Source organism: Vulpes vulpes, chromosome 2, assembly GCF_048418805.1.
Source record: "Vulpes vulpes isolate BD-2025 chromosome 2, VulVul3, whole genome shotgun sequence".
NCBI classification, from domain to species: Eukaryota; Metazoa; Chordata; class Mammalia; order Carnivora; family Canidae; genus Vulpes; species Vulpes vulpes.
The window spans coordinates 162,064,183-162,089,362 of NC_132781.1; the positions used below are offsets into that span (position 1 = coordinate 162,064,183).

Consider the following 25,180-nt stretch of genomic DNA (forward strand, 5'->3'; position numbering starts at 1 on the left):
CCCGTCTATAACATGGGTATAACGATCCTACTACTGTCTACCTCCCGGGTTAATGACTCATGAACTCCGCACGGGAAGCGATGGTAGGGCACTGGGTACTTGCCTCAGCCCCGCCGCCTTCCTGGGGTGAACTTGGCCTGAGTTCAGCTCAGGAGCTTAGGGGTCCCACTTGGGGTCAAGCCCACCGGGGCCAAAACGCATCGTCCCAGCAGGACGCGGGCCTGGTCCGGGTGGGAGAGGCTGGGCTCCCCGCAAGGTGAGGGGCAGGCTCGTGGGTCCCAGGCCCGGGGGGGCGGGGGTGGCGCGTGACTGGGCCTCCCCAGGGAAAGGAGGAAGGAAGGAGAAGAGAGGCCACGAGAGTCAGAGAGAGACTCAAAGAGCAGAAGCCTTCAGGAGAGAAGCAGCGCCCAGGAGCGACAGGTGTGCAAATACTTGGGGGTCATTCTGCAGCTCGCGGGCCCGGCCGCTGAGGAGAGCCGGCTGTCCTCACCTGTCGTCACCTGTGGGTGGTGGGTGGCATCCGGCTCGAGCATGCGGGAGGCCCCGCTGGCTCCTAGGAACAAACCACGCCTTCGCCACCGCGCTACCTCTGCCCCCCTCTGCCCTTGCCCGCAGGACTGAGCCCCATGACGACGCTGCAGAAGGCCCGACGGGGCGGGGGGCGTCTTTGGGGTTGTAAACCGTTAATTAAAGGCAACTTCCAAAATGCAGGCATCACAGGGCCAGGTTTTCTGTTGGGGTTCCATCAGTCCTGGCTTTTATTCCCCTCTGTCTCAGCCCTGACGGGGGGAGTAGCTCCCACGTCGAGTCAGGCGGGGAGGCGGGCCGGCCAGGCCCCTGGCAGAGGCCGAGGGGGGGTCCGTCTGGATCCTTCCAGGTGGGTCCGGAAGAAGAGGCTCTATGTTCTCCCGCCAGATGGATATTGTCTGGTCCCAAGAGCCTGAAATATTTCCTCTCCGGTCTGTCACACAAAATCCTGTTCAGAAACCTTCGGGTTCTGAGGTCGGCGCGGGAGTGGAGAGGCCGGGGCCTGACTGCTGGCTCTTCCGTGGCTCTCGGGGAGAGTCTGGAATGTGCTTGGCCTCACCGTTGCCATCTGTGAAACGGGAGGACAGTAACGTCTAACGTCACAGGCCTAGATGAGGCTGAGCGAGGGGATGGACGCCGCTCACGGTGCCCTGCCCAGTGTCCCGCACGGAGCAGGGGGTCGGGGGCCGAGCGGGGGCCTCCGCCCTCTGCAGCCTCACGGCTCGCACACCCGGCACCGGCTCCGGCCCGCGAGGAGCTACACGCTGCACGTGGCTGTCGAGCACCTGCTCCGTGGCTCGCCCACACTGAGAAGTACCTACAGTATGGAATACATGCTGAATTCTGGAGACTTTGTCAAAAAAAAAAAAAGAAGAAGAAGAAGAAGAAGAAGAAGAAGAAGAAGAAGAAGAAGAAGAAGAAGAAAACATGATCTCAAGAATTTTTATGTGGATCGCATATTAAAACGACAATATTTGTGGTAACTACACGTTACGTCACCTAGTTGTTAAAATCCATTCCACCCGTTTTTACTTTGTAGTAGGTCTCCTAGAAAATCTAAAATGACATATGTGGCTCACGTGATCCTCTTCCTGCACCGAGCTGGATTAGACGGAAGGTTTTGTTTGTTTTCCCATCGCCTTTCCCCCCTTCTGTTGGTGTGGAAATGAGGGAGGCACCTGATTTCTCTGCTTTGGGGTCAGTGGTTCTCAAAGTGCGGCCCCAGCGGCACCTGGGGACTCATTAGCGATGCAGATTCTAGGATCCCACCCCGGAGTTCCTGGGGCAGCGGCTCTGAGGGCTGGGGTCCAATAATCTGTGTTTTAACAAGTCCCCACCCAAGGTGTTTCTGATATACGCCAACTTCTAGAACACTCTTTATTAGCTACCCTTGAAAACTCACCATGCATATTTGACTTAACAAAACCTACGGTTGAACAGGATCTTAATGCTCTGCCCTAAATAGTAAGTTATTTGAACATTCTGATCACCCCTTCTGACTTACCACCTACCGTGTCCACTATTTTAATTCTGTCCTTTGGGGAAAAATAAAACCCCACAATTTTAGACACTGTCGTCATGATGATTTTTATCCTGATAATATTTGCTTAAAATAATTTCCCTGCACATTAATCATGGTGTTCACCACTTCTTCTTGCGCCTCAGACCTAATGTCTAGGATGATTTTTCTTATTCCTGGAGAACATGATTTGAAAGTTCCTCTGATGAAGAGTATTTTCTGGGGTGTAAGCTCCTACAGCTTTTGTTTATCTGAAAAAAAAGCCTGTGTTTCCCCCTTGTCCTTCAAAGAGCTTTGCTGGGCACACAGTTGTAGGTCTACGGTCATTTCTTTCCGGCACCTGGAGGACGTTGCGCCAACACCGATTTCTGGCTTCCTTTTTGCTAAAGAGAAGGCAGCTGCCAGTCCAAATGTTCTTTCGTTAGCTCCTTTTAAGGTTTTTCTCTTTGTCTTTGGGGTTCTGCAGCTTCATTATGATGGGGCTACTTGTGGATTTCTTCTTATTTTGACTGATTTAAATGGAGCTTCCTTCCTGTATCTCTCGGTTGATTTTTGGAATATCTTCAACCATCATCTCTTAAAATATTGCCTCTTCTCCATTCTCTCTTTGCTCTCCTTCTGGGATTGGTCTTTCTAATTCTATCTTCCCTCTCTCGTAAGCTGGTGCTGTCCACCAGAGATTCCGGTGATGGTGGAGATGCTAGATCATCCGCACGGTGTGTTATGGCAGATGGAAGCCACGTATGACTGCGAACACTCAAAATGTGGCCAGTGCACCTGGGGAACTGACCCTAAAGCCTTATTGAATATTAATTAATCCAATTACTGATTTACATTGCCACATGTGGCTAGTGGCTGTTGCATGGTGGACCAGGAAGCCCTGATTTCTCATGGTTTCCAACAACTTATTTCTCTGCGTTGCAATCTGGTAATTTCCTTTGACCTATTTTCCATTTTTAAAATTCTCTCTTCAGCAGCTTATTCTGCCGTTTAGTCCATCCTCGGATTCTATTTTATTTTATTTATTTTTTTCCACACCAGGCGTGGAGCCCAATGAACGCTTTGAACTCACAACCCTGAGATCAAGACCAGAGCTGAGATCAAGAGTCAGATGCTTCACTGCCTGAGCCACCCAGGCGCCCCTGGATTTTATTCTTTTAATGTTACTCACTGTATACTTCCAAAGGTTCTAGTTGATTCTTTTCACCTGGCCTTTTCATATTAGTCTCTTGTTGTTTGCTCATGTTTATGACTTCGTGTTAAATTTTTTAAAGTTTTACATACATATTAGCTTATATTTGATATTGGTAATTACTGTATCTGAAAAGCCCTTGGAGGGTCTACATCTGCTGTATTTTTCTGTGGACTCTCATGCATGCGGAGCTCACATTTGATCTTCTGGGAATCTCTTGAGTCTGAACAGCAAATGCTTTCCTCCAGAGAGGATTTCTGTGATCCGCCAGGGGGGTGGGGGTGGGTGGGGGGATGGCACCTGATAGCAGGGACCATCTCAATCCTGTTAGGATGACCTGGAGAACGAGAGACCACTTTGCCACACCCCAGCATTTACTTCCCTGTTCACAGTCCTGACATCAGCATCTGCCCCCAGGACAGACCCCGGTTTTCATACTTGGTTATCGCTCACTGCTTCTCTGCTCCCATTCTGGTCTTAGCTCACGAACTTTTAGTTTTGGATGGGGGCAGCGTGGGGATTTCTCTTACTTTTGGTGAGGCCAGAGATTAACATTAAAAACTATGTTTTATTTTATTTTTTTATTTTATTTTTATTTTTTTTATTTTATTTTTTTTGATTTATTTATTTATTTTTATTATTATTATTTTTAAATATATTTTATTTTAGATTTGGTGGTTTGGTGTGAGAGGACATCCTCTTGCTGTGTGCACAGTCCACCCTGTGCTCTTCACATTCTGCTAGTGCATGGGTCTGTCTATCTGCCCTGCCACAAAGGTCAAGTCTATCCCTCTCTTTATCACCCAGTCCTGCTTCATGGTCATGCCAGCATTAAAAGACCAAGTTATGGGAAAGGGATAGTCAATAGTTTTTTTGTTTTTGTTTTGTTGTCATTGTTTTAATTTGAATCTTCCCGGGGACCTCATGTGCTCAATATCCATCACTGTCTCCCTGGATAAAGCCCAAGCTCTTCACATGACAAGGCTGGGTGTGACCCAGACTTTTGCTGACTTCTCAGTGTCACCCCCCCCCCCCCCCCACCACACTTTCCAGCACTCCCGGTCCCCTCTCCCCTCTCGAATCAGTCACGCCTGCTACTCTCTGCCTGGAAGCACCCAGCTGCGGGCTGCTCTGCTTGGCGAACTCCTATGAAGTCTGCAGGCTCTATCAAAATGTCACCTCTTCCCGGGACCCCTTCTCTAGTCCCCTGGTGTCGGCCGGTCACCACTCCCTACAGCACACGTGCATCCACGCCTCCACTCCACACGCATGTACTCACAGTACTCTCATTAATCCAGGTGCTGTTCTTGCCTGCACTTCTCACGGCTGACATTAATGAACGGCCATGGGATTATTTGGTGAGTGTGCCCCCCGCTAGGATGTAGACCCCATAAGGACAGGCGCAGGGCCCTCTTTTGCTCCCCAGGTATCCCTGACACCTAGCACGGCCTCAACCTCTGCCGATCTCTGTGGTGTAAACTCATCCACCTCGGCCTGTGTCAGTGACCAACGAGAGGCCACGGGGTGTGGAGCCGGGACCCAGTTTGGGAGCCTGTATGAGCCAGAGTCGCCCACTACTGCCTGGACAGAAGGCACCCGTAGGTTTTGCTTAAAAGAAAGTGAGCAGGGAGGGGAGGTGGTGAGGAGGAGGGAGCAGGCCTCTCGTCTCCTTCACACCTCCTTTCCCGCCACATCCAACTGCTTGCAGGCAAATGCACCACCCAGGCTCATTCCTTTTTCTTGGCCGATGGCAGGGGCTCTGGGCCTCAGCACTACTGAATTGCATTGGGGACCAGCTTTCTTTGTCGTGCAAGCTGCCCTGCTCAGGGGAGGATGTTTAGGAGCACACCCAGCTTCCATACCCTGGATGCCTGCAAGCCCACGGCGTAGCTGCTCCCAGTGCCCCGTCCTCCTGTTCTCAGCCTGCCCCACTCGGGCTGCCAGCTCTGGTCAACACTCACCCCCTCGGGCCGTGGCAGGCAGCCCCGGCACCACCTCTCCAGCCAGAAGCTGAATTCTCATTTTTAAAATACTGCATTATGAGGGATCCCAGGGTGGCTCAGTGGTTCAGCTCCTGCCTTTGGCCCAGGGCATGATCCTGGAGTCCTGGGATCAAGTCCCGCATTAGGCTCCCTGCATGGAGCCTGCTTCTCCCTCTGCCTGTGTCTCTCTGCCTCTCTCTCTCTATCATAATAAATACAATCTTTAAAAAAATACTGCATTATGACATGAGAAAGTAACGTTTTATGGCCTGACAACCGTTGCTGCATTGGATGGAGATGCTTCGCTGGGGCCTCAGCCTCAGCTCCAGTGAGCTCTGTGCCAAAGGCAGACCCCGGCGTGCCCAATCAGACAACACAGGTTCAAAGGGCATCAAGTCACTGGGCGTGTAGCTGCCGGAGTGACAGCAGGACCCAGGGGGAGGGGGTGCTGCCCACCCACAACACCCTGTCCCCAACACCCAGTGGGCCCTGGGGGGCCTTGAGCTGAAAAGCTGACCGCGCTCCTGCCCCCACATGTCCCTTAAAGTCCACGACACCACGAAGCACACAGAGAGGCCCAACAGAGCTACTTTACATGTTCAGAGAAAATGTCACATTCCTCTGTTTCCCCTCAGTTTTGGTGCCACTGTCTGGCAAGGGCCTAAGCTTGTGCTCACTGTATCTGTCTCCTGGCCCAACAGGACCCCTGGCCCCAGCCTCAGGGGACATCCTGCCCCGTTACCGTGTCCCACCAGCCCCTTGGAGGCAGGGAGTCCAACCCCTGCAGCTGGCAAGGCTCCACCCACTCTGTGCTCATTTCCCGGGTGGACGCCTGGCAACTATTTCCTGAGTTTACAGACTTAGGGGCAAGATATGAAGAAGAGGCCCAGGGAAGGCCAGCCTTCTGCTACGCAGTGACAACTACGGCCTGCTTAAAAAATATACACAGCAACGCTCCTCCTCGTTAACCCGTCCTTGTGCTGAACGGTGCCCACATTTGGGAAGTCCTTCTTAGTCTGCAATTGGAATTTCTTTGCTCTTTCATTTACGTGAGGGGCACATGCAGCTGGGGGCCGGCCTCTGCCTGCATTCCCGCCGCCTGTCCTCTCTCCCCACACATTTTCCTGGCTGGCTTTTCCGCTGCTGCGTGGGACTGGAAGGTGAAGCAGGGGGGATCTTTGAGAGGAGGCTGTGGGCTGAATGACTCTCCTCCTGGCGTCCCCGTGGAGATAGTGCGAGTTTGCATCTCTACGCCTCTTGGAGGCGAGGCTGGAGCTATGGGTTGCTGTGGGCTGTGGGGGCCCAGCTGTGCCCCGGGCTCCCTGAGCAGATTTTCAGCCTCTTCCAGTCACCGACCCTCCTGACTACCCTGGGCCTCCGGGCCTCTCAGGTTCCTTCTGGCTTGGCCCAACCTGCTTCCGTGAACCCTGTGGACTGTGGTCATCGTGATGGTTGTGAGACCCTTATGCATTTGCTCGCTGGCACAGGGGACCCCCGCAGAAAGCCAGGTCCATGGGCCTCTCGTTCAAGGAGAGGCACTTGGAGGCAACGCCTTCCATGGGATCATCCTAAGCAGTTACTGCAAACTACCCAACCTCCTACCTCCTTCAAACTGCGTCCCGGCTGCCTAGAAATTTCCTATACAAGCGGGGAGCTATTTTGCTTCTTGCATGCAGGCCAGTTTAGGAAGAGCAAAGACGCCGATGACCAGTATTTCTTTAATGTTCTTCAAAATGAAGACAGAGCTTTGGCGAGGCTCACGGGGATGGGGGGCATTCTTACAACTTCGATGCCTACTAGAAATGCCAAGGAGAAAACTGGTGCCAGTCTTGGCTTTCTGGAAACGAGAGCACTAAGGCACTCGGACAGCCCCACCAGCATCTGCCTGGAAGCGGCGTAGTGCACTGCTGGACCCCAATTCTTACCCCGGTTCCCTCACCTGCTGTCTCCCTGGGCTGTTTCTATCTGGCTATTTCTGTCTGTCCTGCCTGAGCTCAGTTTCCTGAGCACAATAATATACACTTCACACGAGGACAGCATTAGGGTAACTTAGGTGGCCTCGTGTTTACACCTGCAGCCTCAGCCTTAGCCCGAGGCCTGGCGTGCAGGAAGTGGCCAGCTGGCGTTTGTTGAATGACTTACTGAGTGTATGCCAAGGGCCTACACTCCCCTGACACTCAGTAGACTCCAGCAAGTCATGTCCTCCTCTCCTCTGCCAGCTTTCCTCACTCCCTTCCCAACCCCCCCACCCCCCGCCAGAAGCCAGTGCTCCTCCTCAGTCCTTGCCCTGACACCTGCACCATGTCACTGGGCCTGCAGGGTTACAGCTGTCTCCACGCTGCTGACCAAGCATCCTCCTGAGCACCTTCACCTGACCTCCTCCCTCTCCACCTCTGAGTCCTGCAGAGTAATGGCGGAGTCGCCTGGTGGGGCTCTCAGACCACAGGCAGGTTGATCCCCCATCTGACTGCAGCGCCAGCCATGTGGGCCTCTGGGCGCCAGGCAGGCTCTGATTCCTGTGCTGACTCCAGAGTTTGGAGGGCCATTGGGCCCTGCCACTCCCCAAACACCCCAAGCTCTGGAACCCCTGCTCTGGACCCCTGCTGCCTGGCTGCACAGTGAGGGCAGGGCAAGGCAGGGCAGGCAGGAGAGCCCTCTGGTGAAGGCAGACACATAGCCCACGGCAGGCAGGCACCCCGACTCCTTCCTTGATCCAAGCGAAACACAAGCGCCCCCCAGAGAGGATCTAGACTGCAGGGAACAGAGCAGATGACCTGCAGACAAATTGGGGCCATGCAACTTTCAGTTCCCCAGAAGAACTCATGTTCTAAAAACAAAAAAATAAAAAAAAAAGTTGCCAATATTAAGGAGTGTAGTGTATTCTGATGTTTTTGACTTCTCTTGAAAGATCAGGACTCTGGAAGCCCTGGAGCCCAGCGGGGCTTGCTTCCTCACGTGGGACAGCCTGCAGCACCCAGGCACCCACTTCCCTGACCGCCCGAGGCCTCGGGGGCTGAGAAATAGCAGGAATGAGGCCGGGACACGGGCAGCCCAGGACCGGCTCACTGGAGCGCTCAGAGGCGGGCCTTGGCATCACCCACAACCCCCCTGCTACAGCTGATCTGAGACAGCGCTGGCTGGCGAACGGCCTTCCAGCTCACACGGGGAGCCCCCGGGACGGGGACAGGGACCGGGACCGCGACAGCTCACCTTGCCTGCTGCTTTACAGCCTGTGGGTGAGCACGCTGCACCCCCGCCGTGAGGCCCATCGCACAGATGAGGAAAGTGGAGCTCAGAAATGTCCACCAGTCATGCAGGCAGAGCACAGCCGGGTCCCCGAGCCTGTGTTGCATGTCACCGGCCGCTGCTTCTTCGCGTGGGAGACTCTGCCACAGCGGGACGAGCAGCTGCCATGGGCTGGCCGTTTCTATCCGTTGGTTATTTCATCTTTGCAACAGCCCCAGGAGATAGGCAGTGTCGTTTCCATTTTACAGAAGGGAAAACTGAGGCTCAGGGGGACCCAGTGATCCGCTTAGGGTTGCACAGCTAAGTACTGGCTCTGGGATCAAGCCCGGAGAGCTGGGTCTCAAAGCCTGGGCTTCCCTCAACACCCCTCCCTGCAGGGCTTGGCTTTTATCGATTCTGCTGGGGTCAGGCTGTCACTAAAATGAATCTGTGTTTCCTGCACGCACAGGAAGGGATGGAGGGACCCTGGCGAGGGTTCAGACACCTGAGTCCCGGCCTGTTATCTCTGAGCCTTGCTCTGTAGACAGCCGTCCCATTCCCTCTGGCTTGCAGAGCCTCCTCTCCTGTCACCATGGTCCCTGCAGCGACAGCTGTCAGGGGCAGTCTTCTCTCCTCCCTGGCCTGCCTGCCCCCGAGCACAGGCTCCCTGTCCCCCTCTTCCGCGCCCCCGACACATCAGCGTCCTAACCAGGCGGGGAGCTGGCACCGTGTAGGCACGGAGCCCCTTGGGATGTGAGGCCAGGATCTGTGGCCCGTCCCAGGGAAAGCCATCGGGCCGCTCAGAGCTTGGGCAGGGGACAGGGCAGGTGGGGCCCGATGTCCGGGCAGGACGGCGTGCCCGTTGCTGTCCCTGCCCCAGCGCCCCGTGTATACCTGGGACCAGGAACAGCAGCGAAGTAAGTATCGTGGGGCTGGCGTTCCTTGGCCAGCCTGTGGGGCCTCCCCCGGGTAGAGGCTGCACGCTGACTCGGGGTCTTTCTGGGCACAGCGGATGCTCAGCCACGGAGACGTCCCCGCTCCACCTGGCCTTGCTCCTGGCGCCCTCCTGAAGGCCCATGCGCATCCCATCTGAGCCTCAGGGACTTTCTAGGGCTCAACAAGGTCAGGATGTGGCGCGCTCAGAGCTCTCCGAGAACCCCCGACTTGGCACCTCCAGGCACAGAACACAGGGGCTGCGGGGGTCGCCGGGTGCAACACGTCCCAGAGGGCGCTCCACGGAACGAGATAGAAATGCACGGTTCTGTGGTCAAGTACGTTTGGGAAACACGAAGTGGGAAAAAGGGAGATATTTTTCTTCACTGCAGAACTTGTCAGAGTCTTGAATAAGCTAATGTGTTGTGTCAAGATCTCTAAGGGTTGGAGACACAGCATTGTTTCCAGAACAACTGACCCAAGGATTTCTTCCTTCCTTCCTTCCTTCCTTCCTTCCTTCCTTCCTTCTTTTTCTTTTTCTTTTCTTTCTTCTTTCTTTCTTTTTCCTTCTTTCTTCTTTCTTTCTTTCTTCTTTCTTTTTCTTCTTTTTCTTTCGTTCTTTTCTTTCCCTTTCTTTCTTTTCTCTTTCTTTCTTTTTCTTTTCTTCTTTCTTTCTTTCTTTCTTTCTTTCTTTCTTTCTTTCTTTCTTTCTTTCTTTCTTTTTCTTCTTTCTTTTCTTCTTTTTCCTTTCGTTCTTTTCTTCTTTCTCTTCTTTCTTTCTTTTTTTCTTTTCTTTCTCTTTCTTTTTTCTTTCTTTCTTTCTTTCTTTCTTTCTTTCTTTCTTTCTTTCTTTCTTTTTTTCTTCCTTCCTTCCTTCCTTCCTTCCTTCCTTCCTTCCTTCCTTCCTTTCTTCCTTCCTTCTTTCTTTCCTCTTTCCTTTTTCTTCCCCCTGCTGAATCTTGTACTCTGCAGCAGCTCAGAACACTGGCCTGGGAGTCAGGAGCCCTGGGTTCCAGAACCAGCTCAGCCACTGATGCCCTGCTTGTCAGTGGGCGACTCCCAGCCCATCTGTATCATGAGAGGAGTGGGCAAGAAGCCACCGAGAGACCTGTCAGCTCTACAGGTCCTGCCCCCCGGTCCTACCTGGCAGCCTGGCAACTACTGAGCTTGCCTGGGACTGCCTTTGCCCCCATCCCGAGCGGCCTGCCCTGCGTCTCTCACGGGGCTGGTGAAAGGCTGAATCGGGATCTGTCCTCACTGTCACTGTCATCACCAGCATTTACTGTGACCCGAGCTGAGCCTTTTATACCCAGTCACTTGCTTCTTCTTCGCAGCCACCCCTGGAAGTGCCTTGCTGTCCCATTGTACACATCAGGAGGCTGAGACCCAGCCAGGTTCAGTACCTCACCTAAGGTTGCCAGGTAGCAAATGTCAGGACTAAGGTCTGGACCCGGACAGTTTGCCTAGATGCTACCCCCTTAAGCTTGACCCTGATCTGCCCCTGAAAGAGCATTGCAAACTAAATAAAGGGCTGTGGCCTGGCAGGAACATCGCTTTGTGTGGTGTTGCTGTGGCTCATCTGGGGGATGGGCATAGCCTCCTGGGGAGGGTCTCTGGCCCTCCATCTGTAGGCCTTCCTGTTCTGCTAGGGTGAGGAGGGAAGGCATCTGGGCCAGCTCTCTCTGGAACAGGGCAGGGGTGAACAGGGGAGGCTGGGTGCCCACGGGGAGTGGCTTTTCCACAATGGGGGGTGCAGGAGGAGGCCTGAGGATGGAGCTTAGAGACCATCTCACCCATGGGTATCACACTGTCTCGGTGTTGCAAACCCTTAGTGCAAATGGAATCAAATCTGTAAGAGCAATCACCTGGAGCTCTGGGGTGAGGGGAGGGAGCGTGCTGGGGGGTGGCCAGAGGGAGGACCCCAGGGACTTGTAAGGCAAAGCAGGCCACCACTGGCCTGCTTTGTTTGGGAGGGAGTCTGAGGCTCAGAGAGAGACTAACTTGCCCATAGGTCACACAGCGAGTCCATGGCCACGCTGGGAACAGGAAGTGTGGAGCCAGGCCTCCCGACCTGGGGCTCCCGACCGCGCTGGGCTGGGCTGGTAGAGCTTCTGGACTGAGGCCTGGGCCTCCTTAGGAGCCTGAGAACACTGCTGGGCCCCTCCCTCGGGGCCAGATCCACCCCCGAGCACAGCTTGGGCAGTCTTGCTCCCACTTTAGGGCCCCTCGTTATCACCTGGTGTTCACGGGGCACCACTGGCCCCAGGTGGAGGCCAGCAGGTCCACCTGAAGCTCGGCAGGAGCCTGGTCGGCTGCGGGGCAGGTGCAGTCTGAGACGGTGGATGTCACGCTCAGAACCCGGGTGGCAGCAGGCTTGCCTTCTGTCCCTGCCACTTCCTGGCTGTGTGCCTCTAGGAAAATTGGGAGCCTCTCTGTGACTCTTACTGCTGCAGGCTTCTGAGGCTGCCCGGGGGCAGCAGATCGGCCACACCAGACCCCTTGTCTCTCCACTCAGCAAGACCCAGCAGAGGTCCTGGCAGCTGGCAGGCTTGAGTACCTTCCTCCCTCACAGGGGGGCCCTGGAGCTGCCCCAGAAAGGTTGGCCGCTACGTCCCTTATCACGGTGCCCTGGGGAGGTTGCCCTGATGGCAAGTCTGTGCTAAGACCCATGGACAGGATCCTGCCCCCAGAGACCGCCCCGCGCCACCTCTTGCAAATGAGCCCACACTGGGCAGCTTGTTGGAAACGCAGATCCCAGCGTCTCACCCTCCGACCTGATTGCGTAGCTATAAGATGAAGCCAGGAAATCTGCATCCTGCACACTCAAAGGCCTGGTCGGGTTTGACAACGATTCACACGTGATTCTCGAACTTTTTTTTCCTTCTTGATCACTTTTTTTTTTCCACCCCCCGCCATGGGATCCTTCAAACGGACTCCTGCATGAAGGTCCAGCGTGCAACAGGTAAGAGCAGAACTCGCTTGGAGGGGGAGGACTGGAGCCCTTTCCAGCTAGGTCTTTCACCATCTATGGCAACCTCTCAAGGGTCCTCTGAGGAACCCCCAAGTGTGCCATGGAACACACTTTGAAAACTGCTTCTTATTCCAATTTCTTCCTCTACTGGGTAGAAAGACTGAGCCCCAAAGAGCCAGCCTGCACAGGGCTTGGCCAGTGAGGCTTTCTCAAGTTCTCTGAAGCTACCTATGGGTCAGTTGTCCCCCGCCGCCCTCGGCCCCCTGGGGGGAGAGCTTGGTCAGAGGCTGCGCAGCCCAACAACCCAGAACACGGACTTCTGCAAGCCTCCTTGGGAGAGCAGGCTGGCTCCGGGCTCTGAGACACGTCTCCTTATTCATGTGCCGCCCTAGGGTGACCTTGGGGCTTCTGCCTCAGGAACTCAGGCGTGGGCAGCCTAATTGCTTCCCATGGTCTAAATTTCTCTGCACCGGCCACAGCAAGAGTACGTTTCTCCCTGGAATCTAGAAGGAATATTGGCAAGGCTGGAGGGTTCTGGAGGCAAACATGTCAAAGCCTCCCTGTTCTTAGGCACAAAAGCCAGAGTCTCTCATGGAGCCACACTGGAAAGGAACCTGGACTCGGATGAGTGGACACATAGCTGGAGGGAGGTCAGGTTCACACGGCCCAATGCCCTGGTTTTACCCCTCGGCAACGTGTTTAGATCGAGTCACCTTCGGGCACAAGATGTGTATCAAGCTGCTTCTTTCACACTTCTTTCCTCTGATTGAACTTAACTCCACTCAGATCATGGGGGGCACAGGCCCTGGGGCTAGCCCTTTCCAGGTTCCAAAACCCACTCAGCTCTCATTGCTGAGCCTGTCAGGAGGGCAGGGTTATTGCACCCACTTCACAGATGAGAGGACACCGAGGCCCAGGGGATAAACAAGGTGCCTGGAATCAGAGGCAGGGCCAGAGCTGGAGCGATTATCCACACGAGTGGCCTGGCCCCGCGGGTGGGCCGCGAGGGTCCCTCCCCCGACAGAGCATGGGACGCAATTTCATAGAGTCTCTTGTTTTGGTGCAATTAATGGCCATTTGCTGGCAGTCCGTTGAGAAAGCAATCGGACAAAACCTGAAGCTCAGCGATGCAGGCGAGCGGTCAGCCAGTGCTTGCTGGACTCTGATTCAGAAGCGTGGCTGCTGCACGTCCTGACGTCCTGACGACGTCCCAGGGCCCCGGGGCACCTGCTGGGGAACGGGAAGGCCTGCAGGTTCCAGGAAGAAGAGGGCAAGGCTTTCAGTTGCCGCTTCTTAAAGCTCAGCCCTCTTGGGATCGGTTTCTCGTGGATCCGATTGTTGGTTGGGGCTGCTGGGCATTGCCCTGGGGGGCAGGGTGGGCGAGGTGCGCATTTTTCAGTGGCGGGGCTTTAAGAAGCCACGGAGCGATGACTCAGGTATGAGTTGTTCACACCCCAGTTGCCAGCAGGATTTTCAGCCCCTATAACACTTCCCTGGCGAGGTACTTACTATCCTAACGCACAGCCAAGACCAAATGCCTAAGCTATTTTTGTTCAGAGGCCCTTCTTTTATAAAATAAAATTATGAATCCTTTTATAAGATAAGGTGAACTATGTGTACTCCCTCTGGATTCCTTATTACCACCCGGGTCTTTTTCCACTCGAAAGTGGGAACAGGTGGGAGCTGGGGGGGACCATGGTGGCTTTGCCCCGCCTAGTGGGGTTTGAACTGCAAAAACTTAAGAGCCATTTTTTCAAAGCAGGTGGGGCTAGGGGTGGAATTTTTGTGAGGTCCTGTTTGGTGAAAATGCAAGTTTTTGGTGAGAGGCCCCATAGATATTTTAAGAACTCACATTGGTGAGATGGCTGGTGACCTCCTATGTTATGGCCTCATTGCACTGGGAGCCCCTCTAGCCCATCGGGCCCTGGTGTGTGGGGCAGCATGCAGTGGCCAGGACAGGACCCTCACCTCTTTGGGACGCTCACCTCCTGGCTCGGGGGCTGAGCTAACCCCGAGAGCCCGGCAGCCCTGGTGCAGGAAAGGGCTCCAAAGCAGGGCAAGTGCAGGCAAAGCCTTGGCCCCAGTGGAGCGCTAGTGCAGAACATTATTAGCTCGTTTCTACTCTGCCCTCCCCAGGTCCTCCCTGGGGGTAGGTCTCCTGGGCCCAGAGGTAAAATGATGACAATTGATGGAACAGACGCAGTCACACCAGCAAGGAAGTGCTAGGCTGTGCCAGAGGCGAAGGGTGGGTGAGGTGCAAACCTGGCCCCAAGGAGGCCTCTGCGATGACCCCTGCCCGGGCCCAGCCCCTCCCGCTCAGATGATGGTCAGAGCGCCAGGGACTCCCTAGGTTGGCAGTCCGGCCCTACTGTTTACTAGCTTCTTGACCCTGGACGATGTACTTAACCTGAGTCCTTGCACCAAAAATGCAGATTGTTGGGAGGGTTAACTGAGTTAATGCATGTAAAGTACGCAGCATGGACTGCAGCCCATGGTAAGTGCTTAATAAGTGTTAGATATTATTATTGTTATTATATTACTAGGTTACATCTGTCGGAGCCTGCCAGCATGGGTGGGAGAGCACGCGCGAGGGCCACTGAGTGCAGCCGTGCGGGTTGTGCACTCGGCACCTGAGCACAGTAGTGCCTTCTGGAATAGTGTGGTACACACGACCTGTGGGGCTGTACACTGGCCCTAGATGCCCTGGGCATGCCTGCTTCAATTTCCAATAGGTACTGCTTGAAGCTGGTCCATTTGGAGCCGGGTCTCAATGAAAATAAAGGAGGTAGTAGGACTTTTGAGCAGAGCTACGAAAACTTGGAAGAGGTATGACCCAGTCCTTGAAAAGGTTACAGGACCGTAGGAGCAACAGCTAGGATCTTGGCCAGGTCACTCCGCTCTGGGTCAAAGTTTTCCCCATCCGTGCAGTGGGGGGTGGGGTGGGGTCTAGTTTTGGGATGGCAAGTAGGCTTTCTCCCTGTATGCCAACTCTGACTGGTGGTGGCTGAGGCTTCGTAAAGTGAGCACCTCAGCGGCCACTCTGGGCGGGGTGGGGATGTCTGCATGAGGCCAGGGAGCGGGGAACAGCGGCACATGTGCTCGGGCCCCTTGCCCGCTGCAGACTAGCCCAGCGCTTCTCAATGCTGGCCACACCCCAGGGTCACCAGAGAAGGTTTAATGACACCCTGATTCGGGGATACGGCCTGGTACTGCTAAGTGTTTTCAAAAGCTCTGCAGGTGATTCCAATGTGTGGCCGGGTTGAGAGCTGCTGGGTCCCTAAGGCTCCTGGAGGTCCTGAGTGCTACGACTTCTTGGCATGGTCTAGATCTCACGGGGCTTTGAGCTTTCTTCCAGCAGAAATGACGGGGGTGTTAAAAGGCCAGTCTCTCAGTTCTATTGCTGGAGAGGATTCATCTTTAAGTTGGGAGGCAGCGGTTGAGGGCACTGGCTACACTCCAGGATCGGGGCATACAGGGGGACCTCTTCTTGCGCCACACTATGGAGTTTCACTGGGGCCGAGGCCTAGGCTTTGCATCCGGGGGGGACCATGGGACTCACACTGGCTTTTTCAGGGAGGCCCTGTGGCTTCCTTGATTTCTTTCTTAAGCTCCTCTCTGTCCCGAGGGAAGGTGGGATGTTGGCACGGTGCAGAGGCCCAGTGAGGTCTGCAGGAAGTAACATGCCCCAAACTCACAGGCGCACTTTCCGGGCCTTTGGAAGGAGTGCCGGGGGTAGAAGGAAGCGATGAAAGCTGACTGGGGCCGCAGAGCTTGGAGAACACAGGGCCAGGGCGCCAGGCTTGGAGGTGGTGCATTAGGACCACAGGCAGCCCTGGATGTGACGGCTCCTCCCACTTACAGTCAGGGCGGCCAAGATGCGAGGTTTCTGGAGGCCACCTGGCCTCAGCCCCACCGAGGGCCCAGAATTCAGCCAGCTTTCCTCAGCCCCTCCAGACCCAGCCCTGGAATCCAAGGAGCATGCAGGGGCTTTGCCTCCCACCCGGAGCAAGATAGAAGCAATCAAATAACATAGAATTCAATAATATTTTAAAATAAGCTTTATTTAGATTTTTTTTTTATATTTTATATTTGCATCCATGCCTTCGAGAAACCTTTCCCATGGGAAAAGTTATTTTCATCTAATTTACCCATAACTCATTCGCTATTTGACGTAGTTCTCTTAAATAAATCATCCTTAGTAACTCTTAGATTTATCTCCTAATTTACAAAAACTGAAATGAAAAGGAACTACTAAATCATTACCAGGAGTGGTTGTAATTTTCTCGTAAGCAAAGGGCAAACCATAAAAATCAACCAAAAGAAGAAGAAAAAAACTCTTGGGGGAGAAAAGTATATTCTAAAATCTCTCTCTGTAGAGGAAGATGCCAGCTTTTCCTCACCGCCAGGCTTGGTTAAACGGCTTAGGGCTTAGCCAAAGGAGGCCAGAAAGATCCTTATTAGGCAGGGCCCTTTGCCTGCTCCTGCCCAACCGCCCCACCAAGTCAGAAGGAAAGGGAGCAGCCTACTGGTGGTTTTTTGTTGTTGTTGTTGGTTTGTTTGTTTGTTTTAGAGACTTGGGACAAAATATCCTAACCTTCTAATAGAGACTCTCCAGCACTCTCCAATCTCCTTTCTTTGTAAGAGCTGAAAATGTTACTGCTAGCAGAAAGCGCAACTACTGTTGTGCAGGGGGTGGGTGAACTGAGCTGTGTTAGTAGTTAAGGTGGAGCAGGGGACGAGTGACAGGTCAAAAGAAAAGGGGAAGCTAGTTTTAGGCCTCAGGAGGCCCTGGCTTAGCTCACGTGTTCTCCATCACCCGGCGTTACATGCACATGGTTCCTCTGCTGGTGAAGCCTCATTGAGGCCAACACTGCTCCCCAAATAGGCAGATAGATGTTCCTGCCAGCCCTTCTCTCCTGGGGTGAGCGGGCTCAGGCTGCTGTGACAAAGGGGAGGACAGGGCCGGAGGGATCCCGAGAGATTCTGTTAAGTGTGGAACCAACCAGAATGGGGAGGGCAGAGAGGCTCTGGTGCTGGTCCCTGTGTCCCTCGCCGCCCTCCCCCTGAGACAGGCACCTCCCCCAACGGCCCCTGCCTGGCCCACGGGCAGAATTAACCGAGGAGGAGAAAGACACAGCTGCAGGGAAGAACCCAAGCGTCTCGAGGACCCTTGTGGCACCGACTCAGGCCGAGTCCCCGTGGTCATGTGACTGGCTGCCTCACTCTGCACTCAACCTCTCTCAAAACAGACCCCAGAGAAGGTGGCCGTGACAGTAGGCCCTCCGCTCACTGGGGTCCGCGTTCCTCATTCCAGATAAACAAATAGATCTACAAAGGCTTGGAGGGGAGCTATTGGGGGAAGGTGGGGGAGAGAAAGGTGGAGTGCACTTCCATGCGAGGGCAGGAGAATCCGGGGGAGGGAGAACAAAGAACGGGGAAAAAAGCAAGCTTTGAAATCCAACGGTCCCTGGGTTCTGGCCACCCTAAAGTCTACCTTGCACAGTTTGGCAGCAGCATGAGAACAGAACAGACAAGTCCACACAGAAACACCCGCCTCCCGCCCACCCCGTGGAAAAATATACATTCCATTATTTATGTAATAATTTAGATAGAATAAGTCTTCTGCGTTTGTGCAAATAAATTAAACGGAACAGTCTTTTTCTTTTTTCTTTTGTCTTTTTTTTTCCATAAAGAAAGAAACGGCAACGCAATTTAAAAACTGGCAGGCCGTGAAAAAGAGCCCGGCGGACCTGGCAGCCCGAGCCTGGGCCCGCGGTCCCGCGGGGCGGCCCGCACCCTGACCACGTGGGCGGCCTGCGCTGGCTCCGAGGGCCTCGGCCGGGCCTGGGGGTCAGGGGGCGGGTCAGGGCCCGCGCTCACACCGGGGGAGGGGTGGGGGGAGACATCGAAAACAGACCACATCCTTGGGCAGACGGGCTCCAGAAGTAGCAGTTCGGACAAGGGACATTTACAAGCACGGAGTGCACAACAGTTTTGTTATTTACAAATACACAGCAGTCCTTCAAGTTTTCAAGTTTCATAAAAAGGAGGATGGAAGGGGGGAGGATGGGGAGGGGGGAGGGAAGGGGGAGGATGGGGAGGATGGGAAGGGGGAGGATGGGGAGGATGGGGAGGGGAGGGGAGGGAGGAGGCTGGGAAGGGGGAGGGGAGGGAAGGGGGAGGATGGGGAGGAGGGAAGGGGAGGATGGGGAGGGGAGGCAGGAGGATGGGGGGGAAGAAAACAAAACAACCCAACGAACCGAGCAAAAAGAAAAGAAAAAAAAAACACGTAGAAGAAACGAAAACAAACAAACCCAGGTTAACAACACGACTGCATCGCTCCGAGGACGACAGTTGACAGAGTCACACGCGGTCGAGTATGTACAGCAATTACAGAGGCGGCGCCGCGGGAGGGGGCGGGGCCCGCGCTCGGGGGCGGGGCCCGCGCTCGGGGGCGGGGCCCGCGCTCGGCCCCGCCCCGCCCCCGCGTCAGCCCGCGCCCGCCCCCGCCCCCCGCCCCGCCCCCCCGCCCGCACGTCCACACGCACAGACGCGCCTGCGCGGCAGCCAGGGGCGGCATCACCAGTCCGCGTCCTCCTCTATGTAATAATCGGGGGCGGTACCATCAAAGAGGCCGGGGTCGAGGGACTTCCGCTGCTTCCCTCGGGCGAAGACGCGCGAGATGGAGCCGAATCCCATCTTCTCTTTCTTCTTTTTCCGTTTTTGGTCTTCAAGATCCTCTAGTGACTGAGGAGCCGGCCGCGCGGGGTGCGGGGGGAGAGCGAGAACAAAGCCACCTGAGCTGGGGGCGGGGCCTAGGGGTCAGGGGGCGGGGCAGAGGGGCAGGGGGCGGGGCAGAGGGCGGGGCGGAGGGTTAGGGGGCGGGGCCGAGCGGTTAGGGGGCGGGGCGAGCGGTCAGGGGGCGGGGCCGAGCGGGCGGAGGGCGGGGCGGAGGAGTGGGACGCCGCGGTGTGCCCCGCCCCCGCTCGCGGAGCCCCCGGAGCCCCTGGGGCGGTGGTGGGCCGTGAGCGGGCCGCGGGGGGACCACCGGGCCGGGCCTCTACCCCGCAGTCCCCGCCAGCTGCCGCCGCAGGAGCTGCCACCGTCCCCTACATTGAGCCTGCCCACAGCCTGGGGGAGCCCCCCGGGGCACCTGCCTCTGGCTGGCCCCCTGGGCCGGGGCACATGGTTCCTGTGGGAACGGCCCCGTGGGGACAGAGGGGGCCCGGGGAGCCCAGAAAACGAGGAAGGAGAAACCTGAGCCTCGTGCCGCCGAGAGCAAGGCCCCGGGACTCAGGGTCCTGGAGGAGAAGCAGGCCTGGCCATGGTAGGGCGGGGAGGCTGGGGCTTGGGTTCCAGTCCTGGCTGTCAGGCTGTGGACTCCTGCCCCCCCCATCAAGCCCCCCCAGGCTCCCTGAGCCCAGTTACTCATCTGTGACGTGGAGACAACAGTGACCACGGGGACAGCCTCCTGCCTGGGGGCCTACGGGCCGGAGGGTGGGGTCCACAGGAGGGATTTACGAACCCAAAGACCCTGGGTGATGTTATCCACCAAAAAAGGTGGAGGTGAGACTAAAGATTCCCCAGACACATCAGAATGACCTGAATTCCGGGCCCCACCCCACCCCACCCCTGGCGGATCAGAATCAGGGTTAAAGGCCCAGGAACCTGCATTTGCAAAGTTGTTCCTGGTGGACGCTGGTGCAGATGAGCAGCGCGGGGACCAGCCTCTGGGAACCCCAGGACTAAACAGCTGACCTCAGAGACCCCTTCTGACTCCATTCCTATTGCCCCCCCCCCCCGTGGCCCCCTCCTTACTGATGGCGGGGTCCTGAAATGTTAAAAATGAATAAGGAACAGTTTCCTGCAGCCAGGGGCCTAGAGTCATCGGCTGGGCCATCGCCGGGGCAGGAGGATGGAAGGTGCCCTTAACGGGTCCACGGACTGGAAGGAGGGCAGGGGAGTGCAAACCAGGGACTGAGCCTGGTCCAGGCCCCAAGCCATGGCTGACAGGCAGGGGATGAACTCCTCTCTGCCTTAGGTGTCCCTGGTATGGAAGTGGGGTGCTGAGGGCCCAGGGGAACAAAGGGCGGGGTCAGGAGGGGGAGTCATGGTCAAGATGGGGTGGAGGGAAGGCCCAAGTGGCCAGGGGAGGTGCACCTACCTGTACAATGGGGTTGTGCAGGTTCTTCTGTACTGGGCCGGGACTGTCGCCCTGTAGCCAAAAAAGAGGGAGAAAATGAAACCGCAGGGACGCACAACACGTGGGAGCAGAGGTGGCCCAGGGAGAGTGGGGTCTTCCGTGGAAGGAAGCCGTCTCTTGGGGACCTCCCTGCCTCTGTACTGGGGAACCCACCCTCACCCCTGAAGCAAACATCCCCAAATGGCTCAACAGTGGCAGCTGGGCTTCTAGGTGCTGCCTGGACCAGGGGTCCTGGGGTGCTCTCCTGTCTGCTCAGGCCTCTTGACCCCCAACACCCTCTGTCCAGCAAATAAGCCCCTTGAAGGCTTCTAAGTTCCTGTCCTAATTGGTCCAAGTTGGAACTGGAGATTGGTTATACCTGGTGTTGTTCAGAAAGATGCAATTTTAAAGAAAAAAAAAAAGGCACAAAAATAAAGAATTTCAGGACAGGAAGGCTCAGGAGACACTAGGTAGCTTCTAATTTCCCCCCAAATAGTTCACTGCATCTCTTCTTTTGTGGGGGGGCAGCAGGACTCATTAGTCTGATTTACAGACACAGAGAGGCTCGGGACCAGCACGACGGAATGAAGCGTGGAGCTGTAACTCGTTTGGGGCCGTTTCTTCCCGGCCCAGTGCTCCTTTCAGGGGGCACACGAAGGTGGGTGTGCAAAAGCCTTCACTACTACGTCCGTCCCAGAATCCGGCTGCCCTGCCTGGGGGGACACACAGATCACTGGGATCACGAGTCATTACTAGGGAGGCCCCTGATGGTTGTTTCCAGAATTGCAGGCAAAAAAGCAATAAAGAAACCGTAGGTCACTTGGGCCAGAGTCCATCAATCCCTCCACCTTCCCTGCACTCAGTCCCGACCTCGGCTCTAAATTAGCGGCCAGAGAAGGAGGAGAGGTCCTTCATCCAGGCTGGGCTGTTTCCGCTGGTGCCAGGTCACAGGCCTGAGAACAGTTACCTGGTGCTTTTTCCAGGCTCTTCTTGGCTTACCTGCGCGCACAGCTGTTGAAATGGGGGATGAAGGTGGCTGAGGGGGGCGGGGATGGAACAGAGGGTAGTTTAGTCTTTAGTCCCATCCCAAGGTTTGCAATCGGAACCCATCTGGCAGGCAGCTCAGGGGGGTCTACCCTGGGAATAGGGCCATCTTCGCCCAATTCATGGGGCAGAGAGTGAGGCCAGTGCCCACCGAAATGCCCGCATGCAGACATGAAAGCACCCGTGGCTTATGAAAGCACCCGTGTCCCGGTGGCAGGGCCGTGCCTATGTGAGGTGATCCTGGAAACAGATATGCTGGACCTGCCGTCTGCTCAGCCAGGATGTGCCGAGGCCAAGTTGGGCAAGAGGCGAGGTCAAATGCACTGCAAGGGGCCTTTAGAGAGCCCCTTCTGCAGAATTTTCCAGCAGTATTCTGGCTCCCGGAGCCACCTTAGGCCTACCAGGAAACTCAAAATATAGCCTCTGGGGAAGCGGCTACTCTAGGTCTCTAACCTGTGCTCTCTACGAGCGAGGGCGCTGTCGGCCGTAGGGACAGCTCAACAGTGGGCCCTCGGGACCAGAGGGCAGCTGCCAGAGGCCCCCTTCCTTGCCCTGGCTCTGTCATTCACCACAGCCCTTGTCACGGGGTTCCGTCCTGAGAACTGGTGACAGACCAACCGCTTTAAGGAAGTCGAAACAGAACCCCAGGCTTGAGCGTCGGGATCCCGGCCTTGAGCAGCCTTCCCTGCATCCTGACGGGGCGGCGTGGGGGCCAGGCCCTGGGCCTGCCATCCCTGATGCCCTCGTCACCAGGCGAAGGCAACTAATTTTAAGTTCAGTCTTTGCTATTTTTATCAGTAGTCTTTAGCTACTTTTCCACTGTTCTTTTACAGGAAAAAAGTTTCCATTAGGATTGTTCGTATGTAGAAAAGTTACTGATTTTTTTTTTTTTATATATCTACATTAATTTACAACCAGTACCACTCACGTACGTGGTCATCATTGGTTCTAATAGTTTGACACCTTATTCTCTTGAGCTTCCAGGTAGGTGATCCTATCACGGGCACGTCATAGTTACTTTGTCCTTCTTTCCCACCGTATTCACCTCCTTATTATCAATCACGCTGGTTAATGAAACATTAGCTGAGCTTTTGAGAAAGCTTCCTAGTGCACTGGGAGGCCCGACCCCGTGGTGTGTCTGTCCTCACGGCAGGGGAGCCTCCGTATTTCCTGTCCTCGGATGCTTGACCCACCTTCGTCCCCTCGCTCCGCCCGCCAGTCACCAAGCGTCAGGGGCCTAGGGACCCGCAGTCTTGGTAGCTGGTGCCCAGCACGCCATCAAAAAGCGTTTGGTTAAATAAGCGAAGCAAAAAATCCTAGAACAAATTCACTGGACGCCTGTCCAGAAGCAATACATGCCCCCCAACTCCTGGAAATTAAAACATCTGGCTCATTCCTGGAAGAAGGACTGAGAACTGGCTCCAGAGGGGAATGAAGTACTGGTTAGGCCCGAGCTCTGGAAGGTCACATCTGGGAGGAGAGGCCCACGGTCCCAGACACAGCCCACCAGAGGCCGTCCCGGGCCTCGCAGACCCTGAGCCGACCCAGGCCTGCCTTCCTCGGGGATTTTCTTGCCCTCCCGGACACAAGGAGCAAACAGGCCTCATTTCTTTCTCTCCCCACATCCATCTCTTCTTGCAAAAGGAAAGAACAGAACAGGAATTGCCTCCGCCAGAGTGCTCCCTGGGTGGACGAGAGGAAACAGCGGGTGCGTCTTCGCCCCCCCACCCCCCCAGCCCTGCGGTCTCCAGGCAGGGCCCCTGGCCCGGGCCCTGCTGCTGCTGGCCTTACGTTGCAGAGGGAGTGTGTCCGGTGCCGAGGGGAGTTGATGTCGCTTGGCGTGGACGACCGGTCGCCTTCGGCGGCAGATGCGTCGGAGATGACGGAGGGCTGCCGGGAGTGGCAGGGGCTCACCCTGACCGCTGGAAGGCAGGGACAGCTGGTCAGTGAGGGGTGGACAGTGTCCTCGCCGGTGCTGCCCTGCAGGGGTGCACCCTGCGCCCCCGTGATACAGAGGAGGAGGCGGAGAGGAAGGGCTGCCTGCTCTCTGCTCCTCCGTCAACAGGCCCACACGTCCCCAGACAGCAGCTGCTGGGGAGAAGCCCCGGGGCCTCTGGATCCAGTCAGGGCCTCCCCTAACCACACGGAAGGAGAAGAGGCAGGAGCTTCCGGGCACCTGGGTGACTGGCCTCTCAATGCTCCCACCACCTGGGCGTTCCCTGGACCTCGCACAATCCCAACGGCTGGTCAACACCAGCTTCCCTAGCGAGGAGCCCAGAGGCCGCCCCCAGGTCCCCACCTTCTCCCACACCCCACACCCCATCATCACCAGCGCCAACCTCCAGTCTGTCCCCTTGTCTCCAACCCCAAACACAGTTCCCAAGTCCATGTACTTCTCTCTAACCCCAAACACACCCCCCGAGTCCGTCCACTTCTCTTCAACCCCAAACGCCCCCCCGAGTTTGTCTACTTCTCTCCAACACCAAACACAGCCCCTGAGTCCGTCCACTTCTAATCCCAAACACCCCCCCCCCCAAGTCTGTTCACTTCTCTCCAACCCCAAACACACCTCACAGGAGGGACAGGAAAGGAGCAGGTGGGCTGCAGATGTACAGAGGCGTTTGGGGCTGGTAGCATGGCCAGGGGGTGCAGACGTCACCCGGAGGCTGCACCCCCGCCCGAGAGAACACGTATGACACGTGTGGCCCTCCCTCGCACCCCGTGACTGTGTGGAGCTGCGGATCAAGGAGCTTTGTGCCCCCTGCCACGGGGGTCCCACAAGACCCAGGCGGGAGGGTCAGCGTATGGCTCCTTAGACCCATCACGGGTCCAGGGGCTGGCTGTGCGACCCAGGATGGCCGAGCAGATCCTTCTTTGGGATTTAGTATGAACACAGGGAAAGAGAGAGTTTTTCTTTCTCCTGACTTTGGCCCTTCAAGCCTGAGCTTGTGGGAGACGGTTTTGCTGCTTCGTGGAAAGAGACGGTGCGGAGACGAGGCCAGATGGAGGCAGGCAGAGCCGAGGCCGCGGTGGACGCACCCAGACACCAACTGGGCCTGGAGACCAGCCCCGCCTGGGTCCATCCCTCGGACTCTGCATCCCACTGTCCACGCCCTGCAGGCAGCCACTGTGCGGAGAGGGCTGCGGCCCACGCCGGGGAGGTCGGTGGCCCCCGAGAGTCCCCAGAGCCGCAGCAGCGGCAGGCCTCACCTTGCCGGTCCGCAGGGTGGGGGGGGTGTGAGTGGTAGAGAGTCTGCTGGCTCTGCCGGATGGCCGCGGTCAGGGGGAGGTCCGCCTGCACCACCCACTCCTGGTTGCCGTTCAGCACCGTCTCGCCCGGCATGGCCAGAGAATGCCGCTTGGGGACGTCCTTGGTCAGCGTAGCTAAGGACTGCTTGGCCTGGGGACAGAAAGAGACGATGTGATCGAGAGGGGACCTCTTGGCCCATTGCTCGGCTAAGACGCATGGTGGCGAGGAAGCCGCGGACCGACCTTGGTAGCAGGCCACCTCCAGCTGCGCATCGAGTGCCCCTCAGGGTCAGCCACCTGCCCTGCGGGCTCAGCGGGGGTGACCCCTTAGCTCCCGCTAACAGAAGGGCGGGGA

At 56.2% G+C, this 25,180-nt stretch overlaps 1 protein-coding gene across 3 annotated transcripts in view; it reads right to left on the reverse strand.

The window, feature by feature from the left end:
* KAZN (kazrin, periplakin interacting protein) overlaps positions 1-25,180 on the reverse strand; it is a 1,014,069-nt gene that overhangs the window by 24,361 nt on the left and 964,528 nt on the right. For all 3 annotated transcript variants that reach the window (XM_026011952.2, XM_072751144.1, XM_072751145.1), the window contains 4 exons: positions 24,787-24,976; positions 23,368-23,498; positions 20,515-20,565; positions 18,974-19,097 (listed from right to left, as the gene is read on the reverse strand). In XM_026011952.2, coding sequence (XP_025867737.1) covers positions 18,974-19,097; positions 20,515-20,565; positions 23,368-23,498; positions 24,787-24,976 — 496 coding nt within the window. The remainder of the gene's footprint in view (positions 1-18,973; positions 19,098-20,514; positions 20,566-23,367; positions 23,499-24,786; positions 24,977-25,180) is intronic.